This window comes from Notamacropus eugenii, chromosome 1 (genome assembly GCF_028372415.1).
Source record: "Notamacropus eugenii isolate mMacEug1 chromosome 1, mMacEug1.pri_v2, whole genome shotgun sequence".
In the NCBI taxonomy this organism is placed as follows: domain Eukaryota; kingdom Metazoa; phylum Chordata; class Mammalia; order Diprotodontia; family Macropodidae; genus Notamacropus; species Notamacropus eugenii.
The window spans coordinates 182967149-182989104 of record NC_092872.1 but is presented as its reverse complement, the minus strand read 5'-3'; the positions used below and the strand labels follow the sequence as shown (position 1 = coordinate 182989104).

The window sequence follows — 21956 nt, the reverse complement described above, 5'->3', positions numbered from 1 at the left end:
AAATGAAAGTTTGTGTGTGTGTGTGTGTGTGTGTGATTCCTTCCTTAAAAGGGAAACACATAAGTAATGGTAATACCAGGTATAATATGATATCTACCAAAGAAAGACAAAAAGAAAATTCTCTAAGAGTTCAAAGGAAGGAGATAAGATTTCTATCCGAAGGGAATCAAGAAAGGCTTCATGGGGAAGAAGACCTTTGATCTGAGCCTTGAAGGTTATAGAGAGATGGTAGACGGCAATGGCAAGGAAAGAGAAGAAGCATTTCTAGAAGAATAGCGTGAAAAAAGGCCTGGGAAAAATACAGAAGTAGACATGCAGTCTCTTTGGAATGACATCTGGGCTATGCTTTGAAAAGGAATGGAGAAAAGGTTGATAAAGTAGAGGGACTCAAATCTACATTAAAGAAGTTGGAATTTATTCTATCTCTATTACTGAAGATTCTCAAGAAGGAAATGAGATGAACATATTTGTATGCTACAAAGATTAATATAGCAGGATATTTAAAATAGACTGGGGTGGGGACAGACTAGAGACAAGTGAGTAGGCTATTGAAACAGTCAAGGTAAAACAATAAGAAGCTAGATTATATTGTAACAATGGGATGCAATGAAGGGGGTGGAGGGCAGAAATGTTGTGGAGGTAGAAGCTATAGGATATGGCAATTGATGGGATGTGGAATGGTGAGAGAGAAGGAGTTAGAAATGATGCCAAACCTTCATGGCTGGGAGGATGTCAAGAGGGCTCTCATCCTATTATCAAGGAAACCTTAGAACTCCCATATAAGTAAAAATTCATAGAATAAATGTTGACTTTGAACAAAAACCTCAAAAACAATGAAAATTTAAGGAGAAATTCCGGACATAGAACAGAAAAGAAAATCACTAAGGAGAATCTTACATTGCAGTAGCATAGATAATTGCCAATGTGGTGTCATTTGAGAAATTCCCCAATTTCTTCCCCCGTTTGTCATTAACTGAATGGGCTGAAATAGAACACTTGTACAATGGAATTTTTAATTTAAAAAGATATGTGAGGTGATGGATTTATTTAATACACTGGCCTGGAAAGAGCACCGGATGATAAAAGGAATGAATATACCCAAGCTATACTAGTTGTTTATGTTATGTCTAAAGAAAGACAAGGTAGCAGTAGCAGATAAGCGATATCAGAAGAAGCTGCCAGGCTTATATGAGGCACTGTACTGCTTCTACGTAGCCAAACCAAGGAGACTGTGAGATTATGACAATGTTATCTGGTATCTCTCCTCACCAATAATTGAAGAAAGAGTACATGGGTCATATAGACCAAGTCATTGACAGCATTGCTGGTAATTCTTTAGCTGAACATATCCAGATAAGTGAAAAAGAATCTCAAAAACCAGTGTGCCACTCAAAGTATAACTGACTAGTTATCAACATATCTTTTAGACAGCTAAACTTTGTCCCCTGGTGCCTACAGGAAGGATTCTAGAAAGACTGAAGGGATCCTTTATTTAGATGCTTAGCTAACAAGAGACTATATATCTGATGAGCAGTGCTTCCTCTGCAGTTAAACTTGGAAACTGTGAGCCTAGAACCTTGAACCCCTACCCAATCTTTGAGCCTGGAACCAAGGAGGAAAGAAAAGGAGCAGGGAGGGAGCAAGGGAGGAAGGAAGGACTTATTAAGCTCCTACTATGTTCTAGGCACTATGCTAAATGTTTTACAAATAGCAATTGTTTCTCTTTTACCCAGGAACCCTGAGGGTCTTCCCCTCCCAGTCTGATTTATTTTTTGATTAAAGGGACCATCTCTTGAGTAACTACTTAAAGAAGCCTATTTATTGAATGGGTATATCTCACTCAAAGTGAGAATGTGATAGGACCTTAACCTGAAAAGGTCTCACATTGCATCCTGGGCCATCTCCAGTCATCCGGATGAATATCAGGCCATTGGACCCAGATGGTTCAGGAGAAGAAACTGAGGTTGGTGACCTTGCACAGCAGTCAACTGCAAGTCATGTTATCATCTTGATGTCATGGTCCTCTTCAAGAATGAAGGACAAACACAACAACAAAAATAGACCAACACGTAGTGATACTTGAAATACTACCCTGAGATGGTTATTCCTCTGAGAGTGGGAAAGACTTTTTGAATATAAGTTTTCCTAGGAGGATTAACTGGGAAGAATGTCCTAAGCCATTCATGACTAGATATAAAATAGTTTAAAGGTAGCTGCTTTTCTCCTAATTAGCTCAACTAGAACTTGAGGTAAAGGGGACAATAAATTAAAAAAGAGAATGTGTCATTTATGAGTATGGAAAACTCCCAGATTGGACAGGCTTGGGTATGATAGCACAGTAAGAGGCCCTAGATGACCATAAAGTAGGACGATGGCTGCAAGTATCTGTGAGGGCTGGGAGAGGACTGAAGACCAGTTGTCAACGTCATAATTTTGCCTTGGGTCAGACCTGCATACAGTCATTGAGAGGAGAAAAATAAGATTATCTTTCACTATTTCAAAATTCAGCCTTCTAAAGCTCCGGACAAGTGAAATATCAAAGCTTTAGCAAGTAACATTTCCAAAATTCAAGTGAGATTGAGAGAAAGAAGAGAAGAGACTTGACAGCACTTCCCATGTAAAACTGAGAATCTTACCCTTTGTGTGAGGTCACTAGCTTCATTAATGTAACGATCTCGCTCCTTTTCCAGTTGGAAGATGATCTTCCTTTGTTTCTGAGCCTCATCTTTGTAGTTCTGGATTTCTTCTTCCAGGTGCCTCTTGTTTTGTTCATGAAGTTTTACTAAGTCCACCTGTTTCTGAGTGGCAATGACCGCCTTCAGCAGGTTCTACAGGAAAAAAGACACCAAAATATTCAGGTTACCAAGAAATGAACTCATCTTAACTCGGGAGTCTGGAATGACTATCTTTCATAACACCATTCTTCCACATTTTTAATAAATGGTCATTTTTTTCCAATTACATGTAAAGACAATTTTAACATTTTTTAAAATTTTTAAAATTTTTTAAATGCTTATTTAGCATTTTGTTTTCTCCAGTTATGTGTAAAAACTATTTTTAACATTTGTTTTTAAAACTTTGAGTTCCAAATTATCTCTCTTCCTCCCTCTCCATCCCCCCTCACTGAGAAGGCATGCAATTCGATATAGATTATGCATGCGTAATGCAAAACATTTCCATAATAAACATATATGCTTCAATCTGTACTCAGACACCATCAGTTCTTTCTCTGGGATTGGACATAGCATTTTTCTTCATAAGTCCTTCAGAGCTGTCTTGGATCATTATATTGCTGAGAATAGCTAAGTCATTCACTGCTGATGATCCCACAATATTAGTGTTACTTTTATACACAGTACATTTCACTTTGCATCAGCTCATGCAAGTCTCTCCAGCCTTTTCCGAGAGCATCCCACTCATCATTTCCCATAGCACAATAGTATTTCATCACAATCATATAATGCAACTTGTTCAGCCATTCCCCACTTGATGGGCATTCCCTCAATTTCCAATTCTTTGCTACAAGAAAAGAGCTGCTATAAATATTTTTGTACATATAGGTCCTTTCCTTGGTGGGGTTTTTTTCATCTCTTTTGGGATACAGACCTAGTAGTGGTATTGCTAGGTCAAAAGGTGTACATGGTTTTATAGCCCTTTGGGCATAGTTCCAAATTGCTCTACAGAATGGTTAACATTCATTTTTTTTTATTTTGAATTCCAATTTTTTCTCCCTCCCACCTTTCTCTCTTGTCTCCCCTCCTCCTCCCTAAAGCCATAAGCAAATTAATATAGGTTATATATATACAATCATGTAAAAAATATTTCCATATTAATCATGTGAAATTCTTGTGCATTTTAAAGTAAAATATAAAGTGTTCAAAACTCAAAATGCACCTTTTTTCTGATGATATTACACAAAAATAGATAAACTTTTATTTTCTCCATCTAAATTGACCTGAGCAAATCCCTTACCCTCTCAGGGCCTTAGAGAACTTTCTAAGAGTTTAAGTTGCAAAGAAGGTAGCAATTTGCATTGGTAGAAGGAGTCTTCTCATCTAGATGTATGAGATGGCAGTGAAATCACATGTCCAAAACCTTGGCTGTTATATATGTTAAATGCTACTTAAATTAAATCTGATTGTGGCAGCTGTATAAAATTGAAAGTCTGGGGACTATTTCCAGAATTATCCAAAATACTAGATTGTTTTCTTTAGATGTATAAACAGGCAAAAATTCAATTTGGAAAGCATTTATTCCACTCCTACCATGTGCCACTACTGTACCAGATGCTAGAGATATGAAGACAAGAATCTACATAGTCCTTGACTTCAAGAAGCCTATGTTCTTTTTCAGGAAAAAACATGGAGAGAGATAAGTACAAAATATAGACATAGGTAACACAAACATACACAGGTTTGAAACAAACACTATAGAGAGGTCAAAAGAGCTATCAGAATAATAAAAGGATTTTCTTGAGTAATGGGGGCCCTACTTGTGTTGCAGTGTATAAATTTGTAAGAAACCCAGTCGGTATGTTGTGTGACTTCCTCCGGTGGAGTCCAGAAGCAATGGAAAAATGGTAAAGGAAGTTGGTGGGGATAGTCTAGGTTTGGAAAGGGATGAGCAGGAATAGGACAAGGAGGCAAGAGATTTAAGGGTATAGGGCAGGCTAACATTGCAGTGGTTAGCTAAAGGGTCAAGGTTCCAAAGGGAGGAAAGTGAGACCAGAGTGGGGCAATCTACTAGAAAGTTCAAATGAAAAGGAAAGGACAAAGATCACATGAGGATGAAGAAGGAAGGATAGAAGCAGACAAAATTATAGTCTGAGGGGGAAAAAAAGTTTCCAAGTTCTAGATCACAGATTATGGAAGTAAAGAAGTTCCAAGTGGTCTTTCTATCAATGTTATTTCCATCACTACGTACAGCTGAGATGGAGTAAAATCATAGATTATAGAATTTGAGGAAGCTGATAAATAGAGAAGCCAAGGATATGAAGGGATAGCCATGTGCATATCAAAGTCCCCAAGGATGAGGTCAGGGCAGAAAGAAAATGAAGTCCCTGAGGAGGGGTTAGGACAGAAAGAAATACTGTGAGCCAGACGCTGAATTCCTTGAGAAAGAAGGAAGAATGACCTGGGACCTGCACATGACAGCAATCTGGATCTTGCCAGGGTAAAAGAGATGATGGAGTGAACTTAAGATGAGAAACTGATAAATGATATTGGAAAATGAAGGTCCAGAAATAACCTTATGGTATAAGGTCCTCGTGACCTGATGTGCCAAAGGGCATTGAGAGAAAGGCATCTAGATGAAAGACTGTGAAAGGAATGAAACTAATACAAAAGACAGTTTGTTAACAGCAGAACAGGATTACAGAAGGGCAGGATCAATGGAAGAGAAGAGCAGGATAGGGACATGGGGGGTGGGACTAGGGCTGAAGTGCATGGGAATGAGAGAAAAGCAATGGATAGCAAAAGGTGGAGATTTTGGCCAAGGAAGCCTTCTATTCTGGACCATCATGATTTGGAGAGGAGGAAGAAAGAACTGTTAACAACAAAACAATGGTTTGTCCCAACTTTCCCAGTAGCTCCAGGTCCCAGGAAGGATGTGATCTGCACATGTCCCTCTGGGATGTGTATGGTGGGGTGGGGTGGGATGGGATGGGGTGTAATAGAGACGTGGTCCTGGGCCAAGTCCAGGTAGCAAGAGAGTGAGGTGCCAGGGAGCTCACAGATTATGAAGGGCTAAAACATGTTTGATTTACTTATTGGCTCTCATTAACATAGGAAGTTCTGTCCCCTGCCCCAACTCAAGTGATTTGGTTTTTCTCCCTCTAGCAAGGAAGCCAGTGGGATGGGAGGGAGCAAAGCTGTGGTCCTAGACTGAGCCCAGGTGATGACAGAGCTGCCTGGTGTCAAGGTTATAGAGGGCTGATGTTAGGTTTATTACTTCCCTCACCAGCAAGGTCAACTTTGTACCAAGTCATGTTATGAAATGCTGAGAGACATTTACCCAGAAGCAGTGAAGGGGAGAGAGAGACAAAGACAGAGAGAGTTGTTTTAGATAAGAAGAGAACAGAAGGCTGTTTTAGGATTGGGAAGTCCTAAACATGCTTGTCGCTGATAAGAAGGGACCACTGGAAAAGGAGCAATTTAAGAAACATTGGAGAGAAAGACAGCAAGAGCCAAACCTTCCAAAAAATAGGAGGAAACAAACCAAGGGCAGATCCAGAAGAATTAGCCTTAAAGACGAGTAGGGATCTTGATTTTTCTATGACTAAAGAGAAAGTAGTTAGTGGATTGTGGTACAGAGACATGCTGGAGAATGAAGGGAAAATGTGAAGTAAGTCTACATGGAATGACCCCAATTCTCTCTGTGAAGTAGGAAGCAAAGTCATCTGTTCTAAGTGTGGAGGGTAGAGTGAAACTGAGGAGGTGGGGAGAAGGAGGACAGAGGAAACATCTATTAAATCTATGAAACCTAAAGGAAACAATTCGAAACTATTATGAAACCTAAAGATATAATAAAAGATACAGCTAACATCTTCTGTTCCTAAATAAAGAAAAGTAACCATGGGAATTAATCAATAATACCTTCACTCCACAGCCTGCTGTCTCAAAATGTGCAAAAAAGGTGACATTAAATCTCTGCAATTAACAAATTTAACACTTTGGGCCCATGAAATTCTTCTAGCAGTAAATGGAGCCCTCCAATCTTAAAAGTAGAACTGCTAACCAAACAGGAAATAGAGAAGATCATAGAAAGTAAAATGTATAATTTCAATTACATGAAATTAAAAGACTTTTGTACAAACAAAACTAATGCACTCAAAATTAGAAGGAAAACAGCAAATGGGGGAGGAAGGAATTAGAGCAAGTTTCTCTGATAAAGGCTTCATTTCTCTAAAGAATGTAACCAAATTTATTTTTTTTAAAAAAAGAGCCATTCCCCAATGGACAAATGGTCGAAGGATATGAACAGGCAGTTTTCAGAAGAAGAAATCAAAGCTATTTATAGTCATATGAAAATATGCTCTAAATCACTACTGATCAGAGAAATGAAAATTAAAACAACTCTGAGGTACCACATCACACCTATCACATTGGCTAATATGACAGAAAAAGAAAATGACAAATGCTGGGGGCAAGGGGGGGGATGTGGAAGAATCAATCGGGACACTAATTCACCATTGTTAGAGTTGTGAACTAGTCCCAGGCATTTTGGAGAACAATTTGGAACTCTGTCCAAAGGGTTATAAAACTGTGCATACCCTTTGACCCAGCAATACCTCTACTAGATCTGTATCCCCAAAGAGATCAAAGAAAAGGGAAAAGGATCTATTTGTACAAAAATATTTATAGCAGTTCTTTCCGTGGTGGCAAAGAATTAGAAATCAAGGGGATACCCATCAATTGGGGAATGGCTAAACAAAGTGTGGTATATGATTGTGATGAAATACCATTGTGCTATAAGAAATGATGAGCAGGAAGGTTTTAGAAAAACCTGGGTAGATTTATATGAACTGATGCAAAGTGAAGTGAGCAGAACCAGGAGAACAGCAATATTGTAAGGATGATCACACATGTAAAACTTAGCTACTCTGATCGAGAAAATAGTTCAAGACAATTACAAAGTATGATGATGAAGAAAAATGCTATCCACCTCCAGAGAGAGAAATGCTGAACTCTGAATGCAGATTGAAGCATACATTTTTTTTTACTTTCTCTGTTTTTCTTTTTTTAGGGGAAAGCTTAAGAGGTTCTGTTTTCTTTTGCAATATGGCAAATATGGAAATATATTTTGCAAAACATCACATGTATAATCAATATCAAATTGCTTGCCTTCTCAAGGAGAGGGGAAAGAGAGAATTTGGAACTAAAAATGTTTTTTAAAAATGAATGGTAAAAAAATTTACATGTAATTGGGAAATATTTAACAGAATAAGTTAAAATATGTTTAAAAAAAAAAAAAGTAGAGCCACCAGAGGCATACCTCTGAGCCTGTTTCACTAGTTCTGCTAGAGAAACATGAACTCAAGGGTCTACCGATCAGAAATTTGGAGCTAGTTGGAAGGAATCTTAGGGGTCATCTAGCTCCAACTATGGATGGGGAAAATGAAGCCTACAGGGGTCAGAGGACTCAGTCAAGGTCACAAGCAGCAGAGGTGGGATCTGAATTCTGACAAATGGAGCACTCTATTAAAAAAAAACCTCACCCAATAAAAGCAAAACTGAAGATTAGGGTGGAGGATAGGTGAGGGCTTTTAAAAACCATTAACCAACTATTCTAGGATATTACGCACTGTACAATTTTTATAAGCACCCACTTACATTTACTCAATTAACACAAAGTTGCAGATATGTAGATATTAAATTCTGAGATTTTGATCAACTACTTAGGATACCAAATAACCTATCCTCAATGAAATGGAATCCACAAAATACTCTTAAATCCCCTACCGTTTTATATGCTAATTCTCAGAAGTTCCTTTGTGTTCACAGGTGATAATGTAATTTCAATTCACAGACACTAAAAGGCAGAGTGTAAGCAGCTGCTTAAAGGAAAATTGAGAGCTATTATTTATTCTAATCTACTTTGGCTTGCTGTGAGTTTTATTTCTTTGCACAACTGGTTATAGACAGATATTATATTCCCAAAGCAAGACATTCATTTTCCAGCATTACTATCACAAACTCACCTTATTTAATATGTCTCTCTCTCGCAGAAGCTCATCCATAGCCTTTTTATCAAGTTCTCCTTGCTTTTTTGCAATCTCCAGCTCTAAATCACCAGAAAAAGTTATGTTTAAGACCAAATTATGGAGCTGAAAAAAAGACAACTCCTCTCCAGCAAAGGGGAGAAATTATTTGAAACCTTTATCACTATTACAGCAAAGGGGAAAGGTCATTAACAGGAAACTAAAAATGTTAAGGATAGCTTTAAGACTAACCATTGAAGGAGAAAGCAATGCTGTGGCTGTTGTTAATGTCAGTAAGAGATAGAAAATTCAGTCAAATGTTGTAATGCATGACAAAAAGAAAAAAAGCCAGGACTGGAACTGTCACAAACGCTAACTCCTCCAATCTGAAAAGTGCTCTGTGCATTTAATTATTTATAAAATAAATTATCCTGTTTCCTGCTTTTTTCATTTCTTTCAGTGAGGGTACCAGGAAAGTCTCAAGCTACACCTCGAAAGAAGATTCAGCTACCTAAAACATCCTAAAACTAGAAAGTCCAGTTAATAAAAAATCAGTTAGACATCTGAAAGTCACCAAGAGAAAGCTTGAATGGCTAATATTTCTAATAATCCAATCTAAGTGGGAGAAGCCCCTTGAAAATACGCAGGTTCAAATTTTAAGATGTATTCTTATTCAGAAACAGTATCTAGACCAAAGGACTAGAATGATACTTTGCCCTTTACTCATAATATCTTCTTTTTTCCTTATGGCATCTCTCCCATAACCAGATAAAACTGAGACTAACTGATACCATAAAATATTATTTTCTCAGCTGCCAAATCAGTTATTGAGAATGAAGCCAAAAATACATTGTGTTTGTATCTGTCCTTCATTCTCTAAGAGGACTAAGAGATCAAGATGATGACATGACTTGAAGTTGACTTTGATTTCAGTGAGGGAGGGCTGTGCAAGGTCACCAACCTCACCAATGGCCTGATATTCACCAGGACGATTAGAGATTGCCCAGAATGCAATGTAAGACCCTGGTCCTTTCAGGCTAAGGTCTTATCACATTCTCACTTTGAGTGAGATACACCCATTCAATGAATAGGCTTCTTTAAGTGGTTACTCAAGGGATGGCCCCTTCGATCAAAAAAGAAAAAAAATCAAACTGGGAGGGGAAGACCCTCAGGATTCCTGGGTAAAAGAGAAATAATCACTATTAAGTAATTACAATCACTCTGTGTTAGGTGAGTGGGGACTTGTTGTTCAACCTATGAGCTCCAGAGTGAATTGGGTTAAAGGCTTGATCTTTGAGCAAGAAATGTAGCCAGTAAACCTAGAGGAAAAAGGCAGCTTTTGTACCTTCCTCTGGGTAGAACACCAGGATGTACACTAATGTAGTAACAATAAGTTACTACAGTGAAAATCCACTCACCACTTTCAAGTAAATGAGTTAGAGGTCACAACACAAGCTTTTATTCACACACACATACACACACACACACACACACACACACACATATACACACACATACACACACACACACACACACACACACACACACACACACTGAACCAGAGCAGAAGGTATGTGGAAGGACAAGATAACACTAAGCGTGGGTACACTGAGTTGTAACTCCAATGTCTAACACCATATCTACACAATGCCAAAAATTGCCTATTGAAAGGTCAACAAAATCAGTCAAACCAGCTATTTGACATGATGGCCAAAAAAGATGTTCACTAAATTCAACGGTTTGACCGGACTGAGTCAAACTATGCTTTTTTATGGGCTTTGCACAGAACTCACCAGATACCATCAGAGTCACTAATCAAACTAATCAAATGTTTATGAGAATCAGCAACAATGCTGCTTTCAGCCTACCTTTCTCTAATCCACCAATCTGATTTTTGAGGATTTCCTTGGTCTGCTCCACCTCTGCCTTCTGATCTTCAGCTTGGTGCAATTTTTTATGTATTAACTCTCTCATTTTGTTAAGTCTTCCAATGTCAAGTCGCATCTGATGGATTTCCTCCTCTTTAGCCTATATAATTAATGACACAGAAAGGACAAAGACATTTGGCAAACAAAGGACTCAGTGAAATGAAATGATGATAAATTCTCAACCAATAAAAGGAAGTACTCCTTTGACAGTGCAAAGATAGTCTGTGGGATTAAATTTTTAAAGTAGTATTTGGACTGAAGAGATATTGGAAAACTATGTTCTGAATAGTATAGTAGGCAAGCTAAATGAAAAGACTAGGATCAAATCTTATGCTGAAGAGTGAAATCTGATGGTCAGGTCAAGCAAGATTTGGCCACTGAAGCCATTGTCATAAATAAATTGTTCTGTGTACACTTGATCAGTAATTATTCCATAACTGGAATTTGCAATTGACAAATTTAATACTTTTAGTCCATGAAATTCCTCTAGCAGTAAATGGAGCCCTCCAATCTTAAAAGTAGAACCACTAACCAAACAAGAGAGAGAAGATCATGGAAAGTAAAATGTATAATTTCAATTACATGAAATTAAAAGACATCAGTCACTATGTAATTTTCTCTAAGACACTGAAAGTGCTCTGCTATATAGCATTATTCTCTCCACTGACCTAATGCAATAGTACAAAGGTCTAACTTTTTTTCCAGACATACCAGGTCACAACCAAGTATACCAAGAAGTAAAGTCTTAGGCCACAGGAGTATTATTATTTTTGGGGTGAGCATGAAGATGAATTGATATGGCAATATCAATAGACAATTCTGGATGGTAACAAATGTATCTAAAAAAAGAATTCCTGCCACAGACAGCACCACACATTTGCCCATATGTTTTCAGTTAAAGGCAAGGAGTTGTTATTATTATTGAACCAATTCCCTTATAATGTAATGAGATTAATTTTCTCTGAGATTTCTAAGCCATTATCTCACAGTATCTTCGATGTATACAACAATCCCTTAAATGCTATATAGTATAGACTAATTTTTTTTAATTAAAGTCAATTATAATTTTGGTAAGGGGGAAATTTAGAATTTTGCCAAACTACTTTAAAAAAATACTGGAAACATCCTAGGAGGGTGTCATCCAACCAATTTTGGGAATCACAGTTCTAGCAAATGGACAGGCAGAACATGGTTGTCTTTGTTTTCTTCTAGGCAGAATCCCTATAGATGTGGGAGTATAGAAATATACCTTTTTTGCTCTATGTCCCACAATGTCAATAAAGGAGAATATTTGTATAGGCATTTTTACTCTAATGTCAATTACAGGCTTATATTCCTTTGCTTCTAAGTTGTTATTTCTGATGGGGATGGGATCTGAATCCCAAAAAGGAAAAAACCATGTCTTTGGGCTCTGGGCCCCTAAAAGGAAAAGCCCCTGCACTTTCCCACACAGCCCAGGTCCCTGGCATTTACTGGGGTTAATCCTGTCTTTGTGGCCCCGTGCCCAAACCTCTGATTCTCGGTTACCTCTAACCTAGCCCAACCTTAATTCCGGTTCACCCTTGGCTACTTTCCACCTTTAATTCCTTCTCGCCTCCTTCTCTGTTCCCACAGTCTTCCATATAAAAGGTTCATCATGCCTCCATTAAAGTGCTCAAATTCCTTAAGAGTCTAACCAATATGGTGAATTTTTAGAATCTCAACCACCCTGACCAGTGTTCTAATAAACCTTGTCTTTGGCTGAAAGAAGGTTTGGATCAAATTCATCTAAAGTAGGACTTGCGTCACTATTTCAAGGTCCCAGCACCCCTAAACCTCAACAGTTTCTTCACTGGTGGAACTAATGATGTGCTTAGAAAGAACATTTTTTTCAATCCAAACCATGCCTGAATGGTTTTGATGTTTATTTGCCTATAGGGTTGTATTAGATTACTTCAATTTCCTAAATAGTTCTATGAGTCATGCATTTCTTATTTCAAATTCTAACAACCTAGGATTATGAATATAGTGGTGTTTACTCTCAAAGGTAATAAGGTAAATAAAAAGCTCTTCTCTTCAATATCTTGAAGACAAGACCATCATTTATAATTCCTTCAGTTGAGGGAGGGGTATGAACCAGAAACCCTTTTTGAAAAATAGATAGGACACAGATGATAGTCATAAAAATGGATGAACACAGCCTTGTAAACAAGTGCAAAATTCAAAGTGGTTTCCCCACTTTGACTTCCTAACCAAAGTAGTAAAGCAAAAATAATAGAAAACATTCTTTACTACTTACTCAACATGAACCTTTCCTTGCTCCAGGCAAGGGATAACTTGCAAGACTGAATTAAGGAGGCCAACATCTGACCTAGATTCTGAAAGGTCTTGAATAACCATATGATTGATAATAAGGTTTACAGTTTTACATACAGGCATGGGAATTATCACATTGTCTGCCCCAAGGCATGAAGTAATCACAGCAGGTGTTCGGCTGCCTTTGATATATCAGGGCATTCAGTAAAGCGGGAGGACAATATTTCTAGAGAGAGGGATCAATGGTTTAAACTGAAAAGACAAATTCCATATTAACAGACAAGGAGCAAGAGAAGTCTTGTGTAACCGACATGTCAGGCTGTATTTACTTTTAGCTCCAGCGTTTTCTGCTGGTTCTCCTGGCTTATCTGTTCACAAGCCAAGACGTGCTGTTCATTCTCCTGCTGAAGCTTAGTGTTCCTCATCTGAAACTGCTCCAGCTCCTTGGCAGCTCGTTCATTTAGGATCTAGGAGAGATGTGAAACAATCGAGCTGATACTTTTGAATCTGACTCCAATATCTACATATGCCCATAAACAGCACCACAAGCCTCCCAGAAGGAGAAGAGAAACCCCAGATTTCCATCTCTGTAGAAATTACTCTTTATTCCTGATGAAACTACTAATGTACTCACAATACAATGAATGCTAAATGACTAGGGAGAATAACAATTTCTAATGAATAACACAGTGAGAGTCCTTTTTTCTTTCCTCGGAGCTCTGGGAAGTCTCACTCACAGGTGGTGGATAAATATTTTAATGCCTTTTTGTCATTTGGCAGGCATCACATACACAACAATCGCTATAATCATTGCAAATGAGCAGCAGATTCGAATGGATTTTATCAGCTGTGGGGCAGAAGAGCAGGACATCTCTGCAGGCAAATCCGACATTAATATGCCTAGAACATTTCCATAAATGGAACAGTTCACTGAGACCAGCACATAGCCATTTTCCCATTTAATCCATCTTAAGTCAAAAATCTGGAACAGCAGCATGATGATTTATGCCTTCTTGATTTTGGTATCAGCCAGTTTTCTTCCTCTTACTAAAACTCTCCTGAACAGACTAAATTTTATAGATGAACCTATACATATCCTGGGTCATCTTGATATAACAGAATAGTTATCAGGGAATTGGAAGATGGAAAGACTGGAAGGAAGAAGAAAAAGAGAAGTAAACCGTATAAAAGCACCACTCTAGAACACTACCATCATCCTCTCATGAATCAGGCTTGGGGGCTATCCTGACAAGAGAAGCTAAATCAAATTTTCAATTAATATAGAATAAACTAAAGTGCAGCCTTCCAGTCTAAATGGAACTGGTATTTTACCTAAGCCATCTCTATCTTGGCTGAATAAGCTACTCTGTTTTTATCATGATTGCCGAATTCTGGGAAAAGTATGTCATTCTGCAGTCATGATGGTAATAGGTAATTTATTGCCACATTAAGAAAGTTAAGGAATGAGTTTCTAAGTCAAATAATTTGCTCATCTTCCCCCTAGAGGTTATACTATGTAAAATATATACATAACTCTGGACGTCATGTAGAATTAATAAAGAAATTGTCATAGGAATACCTGTTACAATTTTTTTAATGGTATGAGAGGAAGCAATTCTTTGGGAACAGTGTCTCTGGCTAACAATATCTGGGAGAGTAAGAAACCACTTTTCAATTACTGGAGTTTCTTCCTTGAGGTCTCATATCAGAAAAGGTGGATTACAACTATTAACATTTACATTATCTTAAACAATTATAACATTTAAGCAAAAAAGTGTTAGAAAGTCTATTGTTTAAAAAGAAAGATAGACATACTCAGTTCACTCTTTAAGATTTAAACCTTAATAGTTAATCAACAGTCAATCTCCCCTTTTCTGAGTGTGCCTTTGTTTCTGTGTGTGTGTGTGTGTGTGTGTGTGTGTGTGTGTGTTAGGCAACCCCAATCCCCCACCTCTCCTTCCTACCCAACTCTTTGGCACTCATCGTATTAATGTCACCCTCGTAGTGGACACCAGATCAGCTTAGCCCACTATGACTAAGAACTCCAGAGCTCAAGAGATCCGTCAGCCTCAGACTCCCCAGCAACACCTCATCACACCCGGTATTAATAAAAATTTTTCTGAGTCAAAAGGAGGGACATAAAAAAAGAATAAAAAAATAAAGATGTCATAACTCCCACTATTACCTCTTTAAATAAGTTATGAAAGGCAAATGATTGCTAGATGTCTGCAGTGCAGGAGGGAGATCACACACGAGTCTCCACCCTTCTAGATGAAGCCCATCACTCTGGAAGGCACTGCTCCTAAAGCCAGGAATATGGCTGCCCACGTGTGTACCATACCTTCTGTTCTTTGAGCTGTTGCTCCAGTTTTTGGATCTCCTCTTTACTCTTCTGCACAAGCTGCTGGAGTGTCTTTATTTCATTCTGTTTTCCATCCATGTCATTCTGAACCTGCTTGAGCTCTTTCTCCAGTTTCTCCTTCTTTCGAATTTCCCGGGAAGCTTCATTCTGACGAAGCTGGATTTCTTGTTGGAACTATAGTTACAGAAGAGGCAGAACCGAAAGAAATTAAAACCTTTTGATGCAGTTGGTAAGATTCAGTGCCTTCCACCCTGTTTCGGTGTCTCCTTTTAAGGAGAATCATCTCAGAATGGGGGTTTTTCTTTAGCTATCCCCTAGCCCTGATTTTTAAATCTTTAGAGGGCAGGAAGACTTCTGGCTTGTTCTTCCATGTCCTGAATCTACGTCAATCATGACCATGCTTTCTTTCCTGCCACCAGGGAGAAACACTTTATAAAGATCATTGATAGTGAAAAACACCACTTGGTCCGTGGCCTAAAAAAAAATGTTCAGATTTGTTCACCCATTTAAACCCTTGAAACTGGAAGGACCGAAAGGCATTGCTTCCACCAGCTTGGTAGGTAGCAGCTTATGGCCTAGTCTGATATGGCCTTCTCAGGACAAGATTACCAGCAAAGCCTCTTTTCCAGGCAACATTCTCTACTGACGTAGTTGGAATAAGAATCAGTAAAGAGTCAATAGCTCTCTGAAAAAACAGGTCAGAGAAATACACAAAAGAGCTAAGATACCTTTTGATATAAGATGATTCATTTGAGGTGAGGAAAGGAAGAAGAAACTGGTTTTAGAAGGAACTACAGAAAAGAAAGTTGGGGACAGCCCTTCTTCTTGGGGCTCATACTTGCTCCCCAGACCTGAGAAATGGCTTGCTCGGCCTCATCTTTTGATCTCTCTGTTTCTTGGTGCTGCTCAGTGATTAAAGCTAGGCTCTCTCGTAGTTTCACAACTTCGGACAAGAGCTGGTCTCGCTCCTTTGTTATTTCTTCCTTGTATTTCAGTAAATCTCTGATGCTGAAAAAAAAAATGAAACAAAACACAAACCCGATGGCAGTCTTCTCTCTGAGATTCTATCCCCTACTGAGCTCATTTTAATGTAAGCGATTGAATGTCAAGGATTGCTGATTAACTCATAGCAGCTGTCAGATTATACAGTTTTCCTTTTCATTTTAAATATTCATTAGAGAGCTGCAGTCACAACTGATAAGCCTAAGATATAGAAATACTGTACACATCATTAGTTTTTACCCTGTTCACCCTTTAACAAAAAAAAAAAAAAAGAGCAAAGGAGTGGAACCCAGATAAAACATGCATAAAGACAAAATTTGACAAATATTAGTGATGTAACTGTTTAGAACATACAGTATTGTAATCCTTCTGTCTGAAGAGTACACCAGTTCATTTTTAAATAGTTTGCAATCCAGACACCATAGCTAGTTACTTGGCTCGGTCCCTCTGTAAGACTGTAAGACTTTAGAACAGAGAACCTAAGCATCTTAAGACAGCCTCTGGACCAAAACTGATCATGGGGAAGGTAGACACTTCAAGGCTAGGACTGAAGAGGAAAAGCTGCATTTCTGTCATTTGCTCACGAGAGACCCCAAATGGCTATTTAAGCCAACTGAGAAGCATATTTGCTTATTATCACTCACAGAACCTTTTGAATATACAAATATATACTAATTTAAATATTCACACACATATCTCAGAGTACTTTCCTTCCTTTCCATGAAACTATACCAGAAACTCATAGAATCAGTTAATTTTAGAGTTGGAAGGGACCACAGAATACCAATCTAATCTACCCTATACCTGAAATAGAATTCTCCCTATAATATACACACAAAAAGCTTTCTTTCTGCTCATTGTACACTTTACTGTCTTCTGCACATTCTATGGTCCGGTCAAACTGGCCTTCTCCCTGTTCCTCATACACTCTATCTCCCATCACCCATGCTTTTGTCTTGGTTGTGTCTCATACCTGGAAAGCTCTCCTTTCTCACCTCCACCTCACCCTGACTTCCTTTAAGATTCAACTTAACCGCTACCTTCTACAGGAGGCCTTTCCCAGTCCTCCCTAGCTGCTAGAGCTTTTTCCTCTAAGGTTGGTTACCTTTCATCTACTCTACACATAGAGTATGTACCTAATTATTTATAATGCCCATTAGAATGTAATCTTCTTAAGGGCAGAGACTATTTGTTTCTCACTCCTTAGCATAGTACCTGGCACATAGTAAATACTTAACATTTGTTGAAAGATTAATTTAGTCTTCTTTTGCCCCAACTTCCATCCATTACTATTGGTTATGCCCTCTGGTCTAATCCTTTTTCCACATGACAGCCTTTCAGATGTATTAAGATAGCTATCTTGCCCACTCTGAGTCTTATAATTGAAGGATTCTGGATTTACAGTTGGGAGGGACCTTAGAAGCCAACTAATATAACCCTCTCATTTTACAGAAGAGGAACTGTGGCCAAGAGAGGTTAAGTGATCTATACAGTGTCACATAGTTAATATGTATTTAGAGGGGTAAGGAGGGAGGGGGTCATTTGAATCCAGATCTATCTGACCCCAAGTCCAAGTCCAACATTATTCACTAGACCATATTGCCTCTCTTGACTTCAGACTAGACAAATGATCCCCAAAACATTCCTTCAACTAATCTTCATAGGGCACACTTCGCCATGATGGCTGCCCTCATCTGCACATTCTCCAGTTTCACCAACATGGTGCCTGTGACTGAAGGCAAGACAGAGGTAGACTAAGCGGGCAGATTCTAGCTGGACTCTCATTTCCTTATTCCTAGAAGCTGTGCTTCTCTTTCAGCAGCCCAAGACTGTATTAAGTTTTTGTCTGCTATGTCTTACTGTTTATTTATGTTGAACTTGCAGTCCACTAAAACTTCTAGGTCTTTTTCATAGATTAGATTGTTAGCTACAAATCCCCCATCCAGCGTTTAAACCCATGTTGAATTTAAATAAATTGACTTTAAATATCATACCTTACATTTATTGCTATTCAATTTCGATTCATTAAATTCAGTTCAATCTTCTAGTCCAGGGGTGGGGAACCTGAGATCTTGAAGCCACATGTGGCCTTCTAGGTCCTCAAGTGAGGCCCTTCTGATTGAGTCCAAGTTTTATAGAACAAATCTTTTTATTAAGAGGATTCATCGATGAAATTTGAATTCAGTCAAAGGACCATACTTAAGGACATAGAGGGTCATGTGAGGCCTTGAAGCTGCAGGTTCCCCAACCCTGGCTAGTCTCTTGTAGAATTTAAAAACTTCAAAACACATAGTTTCTAGGTAATTTAATCATTTTTATTAATCAAGTCAGCATAATTATTAATAAAAGGAGGTAATATGGATATCACTCTTAGACCAAAGACCCCTCATGGTGGTGAGCTCATATTTTATATACCTTTGGAAGAATAAGTATTCCTGAAGATGGCAATCAACTCTAATTGGCTAACAATTAAGGAGAGAATAAATATTCCAGTGAAAGGCTGGGTTATATTCCAATGAACGTCTTGGGAGTACATGGCTTGGATCAACCAAGTCTTGGTCAAAGAGACTTATCAATTGCCTTATCACCTATCTGACAAAAGGGAGGATCCACATTTCCTCAAACCTGCCTGAGAAAACACAATGAGCAGAGATGCACCCATTAACCTAAATTTAGAATTTCTTTTACTCTCTCTGATTAAATCTCAGCCATCCTGACAGGGCAAGTCTTGGAGAGAGATTTTCCCATGCTGATTGATTTCTGGCTAAGTTAGTTAATTCAATAGTCACTGAAAGAGAAATAATCATTCCTCTCAGTCTCAAGATATTTTTTGATCCTGACTCTGTCACCCCAAGTGTTCCCTGTCACCTCTTCTAAAGAGACAACCTTAGGCTAAACCACTTGACTATACAGTCTGCTCTCAGAAACACACTAACTTAAAACTGGAGTAAGACTTTTAGAACACTGTATAGATGTATTTAGATTTAAATCAGGTACCTTTCAGACCTTTGAGAGTCAAGGATAATGAACAACCCTGCCCTCCATCAAACATCTTTTGATGCCACTCGTAGAGGATAAGCCAGACTCTGGAGTCCATGAAGCTTCTTATTACACTCTCATACACATCTTCGCTTCATTCTTGAATTCTTGCCCACTACTTATTTGCCCTCTCAGACTACACCATCAATTCTATTAGGTTACAGACTAACTCTCTAGTTCTTCTCTACTACCAGCCTCCCCTAGGAATCAGGGGCATGGATTCAAAAGTGTATGGAAAGAACTCTTTACCTGTAGCATCATGATTGGTATCCTAACTGTGCTACAGTGACTAATCTGTTACTCCACGAAGGTCTGTTTCAGACTTCCCCATTGTCTTCCACCTGTAGTGCCAAAGTCTCTAAAGAAAAAGCTTGGATTGACTCAGTAATAAATCAAGACAAACTGGTCTCTGTTTGCTGACCACTGTTTAGCAAACACAAAATAAATCTATTACATTTCTATTTTAAGTTCCTTGTGAGAACAAGAAACAATGTTTTCATTTTTTTCTATATCCCCAGAGCTCTCTCAGTACCTGACATGTGGTAAGCACTTAATAGATGTTTGTTGATTGATAGTTGAAATGTAACAGCCATCTAAGTACTCAATAAACAAATTTTTAATGATTGATTCACTTAAAGGAAAGCTAAATTTGTTTGGGAACTTTGAATAAGTTGAATATTCACCAGTACTGGGAAAATAAACCAATAATTCCAAAGGAATTATTGACAAATTATGTAAATCCACCAAGTCATGCAAATTTCCTAGAGGGGCAATACCTACAAGTCAGAGGATTGTGGGTACAAAGAATGAGAAAAGCAAAGCATTTATTTTACCTAAAACATTTATTCTACCTAAAAAAAAAAACCAGAAATTTACTATGGAAGAAGTTAAGAAAATTGCTGTATAAATACAGAAAGCCAAGGTTTCTTTTTTAAGGAGATAATTTCTTCAAAATCAGTTCAGAACACATCTAGTAACCTACTTGTTACTCTGGCCCAGTGATAATCCCGATCCTTGTTCTACTAGTTTACTCAGATTCACTATTTCCTCTTTCAGTGCCAGAATGGTTTCCTTTGCCTTCTGTTCTTTATCATAAGCAGAATCCACCATTTTCCAAGCCTTTTCTATTTCCTAGGGATGCCATGGAATATATTAGTCAGAAAAGCCAAAGTAGGTCCCAAATGAAAATGTCTTCATTTTTGTCATAACTAACAAAGTAACACTAATTAACATTGCAAATAATAGCTGTAAATCTAGGAGAGGGAGGATTAGAAAATACACTGAAGTGGTGTCAATAAATGTCGAGGAATGCTTTCAAGGAGAAATAAATAATCTTCAATTTAAAACCTATTCGTGCTTATTTCTCTTTAACATGAGTAAGACTTAAGTGTACAAGATCTGATAGAGAAACAATCAAAGATCTAAAAACAGGTTTCAAAAATTGAAAAACAAAAACTAAGGTGTTTCCTGGTTCAGACTAAATTTTTGACATTCTTTGCAGGTTCCAAATCAAAAACCATGTTGTGTCTTCAATCCTGATCTGAACTTCATTATTCTAGTGACAGGAACTGTGTACAGGGAAAGGAGAGTACAGAACACACTCCCAACTGTTAGCAAATTGCATAGAACAACTACCTCAATTATTCCCCTTTTCTTAATTTCAGAATCCTAGCATTCCCACCAAATTTCTAGAATGGAATAACAAAACCAGAGCATGAGATTATTAACATTACAAAATATACTATGAAATATTTGCATAAATGATTAAGAGTAAATTTATATTATCTAAATAAATTAATAGAGCATCCCAAGTGATGCAGTATTTCTGATTTTCATATTACCACTTCACTTTCTTGCTAATATCTTAATTTCATCACATGATAAACATAGAGCCTGAGTGGAAGAAGGGTCTATGGCAATATTCACCCCAAGGTGAGCTGGTATTCCCAAGCACACCTAGATAATAGAATATGCGCACCTGTTGTCAGAGGTGAAACCCACAAGCTTCTGATGAAAATTTCTAGTAATTAACAGAGAATTAATGGGGGAGGGGCAAGGAGGGAGTTGATTCTTCTTGTTTTAAGTCATAAAATGAGGGGGAGAGAATCTTTGAACTTAATTTAAATGCATGTGCAAGTTCCTGATTTATAGTAGAGATAGGGGAATGAAGCTCTTCTGGTCTATCAGGTAATTACAGCTCATAATTATGTTGTTTTCTAAAAAACAAATTCTAATCTGTTGTATAATTGCCCCCATCTATTGCACCCTCTCATGCTTTTTATCTTTAAAGTTATGAAGAAAACTTAGAGAAAAATATTTGAACATTAAAAAATATGTCTTCAAGCTTAAAAATATTTAAAAACAAAACAGTAGATGAGTTTCATCCAATTCTGCTATAACCAGTTTATTTTGTTAATGATAGGGTTTGGATTTTCTATTTCTTTAATTTACAAAGAAATTTTTTTTTAAATTTTAAAGCATTTATATCTACAGACAAGAAGCAAAGCAATGGGTAAAGTGAGAAAGCCTAGTACCAAGAAAAATACAGTTTCTAAGGTAAAAGAAGTAACCTCCAAAGCACAGGGTTGAGAAGCATATGCCCACATGGTTCTGGATTTTAAGGGAATTATGT

At 37.8% G+C, this 21956-nt stretch overlaps 1 protein-coding gene across 5 annotated transcripts in view; it reads right to left on the bottom strand.

Moving 5' to 3' along the window:
- The window catches only part of CFAP58 (cilia and flagella associated protein 58), a 163505-nt gene that overhangs the window by 131057 nt on the left and 10492 nt on the right, over nucleotides 1-21956 (bottom strand). For 3 of the 5 annotated variants that reach the window (XM_072621691.1, XM_072621688.1, XM_072621690.1), the window contains exons 3-9: nucleotides 20307-20455; nucleotides 16135-16291; nucleotides 15263-15457; nucleotides 13251-13388; nucleotides 10567-10726; nucleotides 8699-8781; nucleotides 2637-2828 (exon numbers count right to left, since the gene is read on the bottom strand). In XM_072621691.1, the coding sequence (XP_072477792.1) occupies nucleotides 2637-2828; nucleotides 8699-8781; nucleotides 10567-10726; nucleotides 13251-13388; nucleotides 15263-15457; nucleotides 16135-16291; nucleotides 20307-20455 (1074 nt within the window). The remainder of the gene's footprint in view (nucleotides 1-2636; nucleotides 2829-8698; nucleotides 8782-10566; nucleotides 10727-13250; nucleotides 13389-15262; nucleotides 15458-16134; nucleotides 16292-20306; nucleotides 20456-21956) is intronic. The other 2 variants (XM_072621698.1, XM_072621696.1) reach the window with 1 other exon arrangement.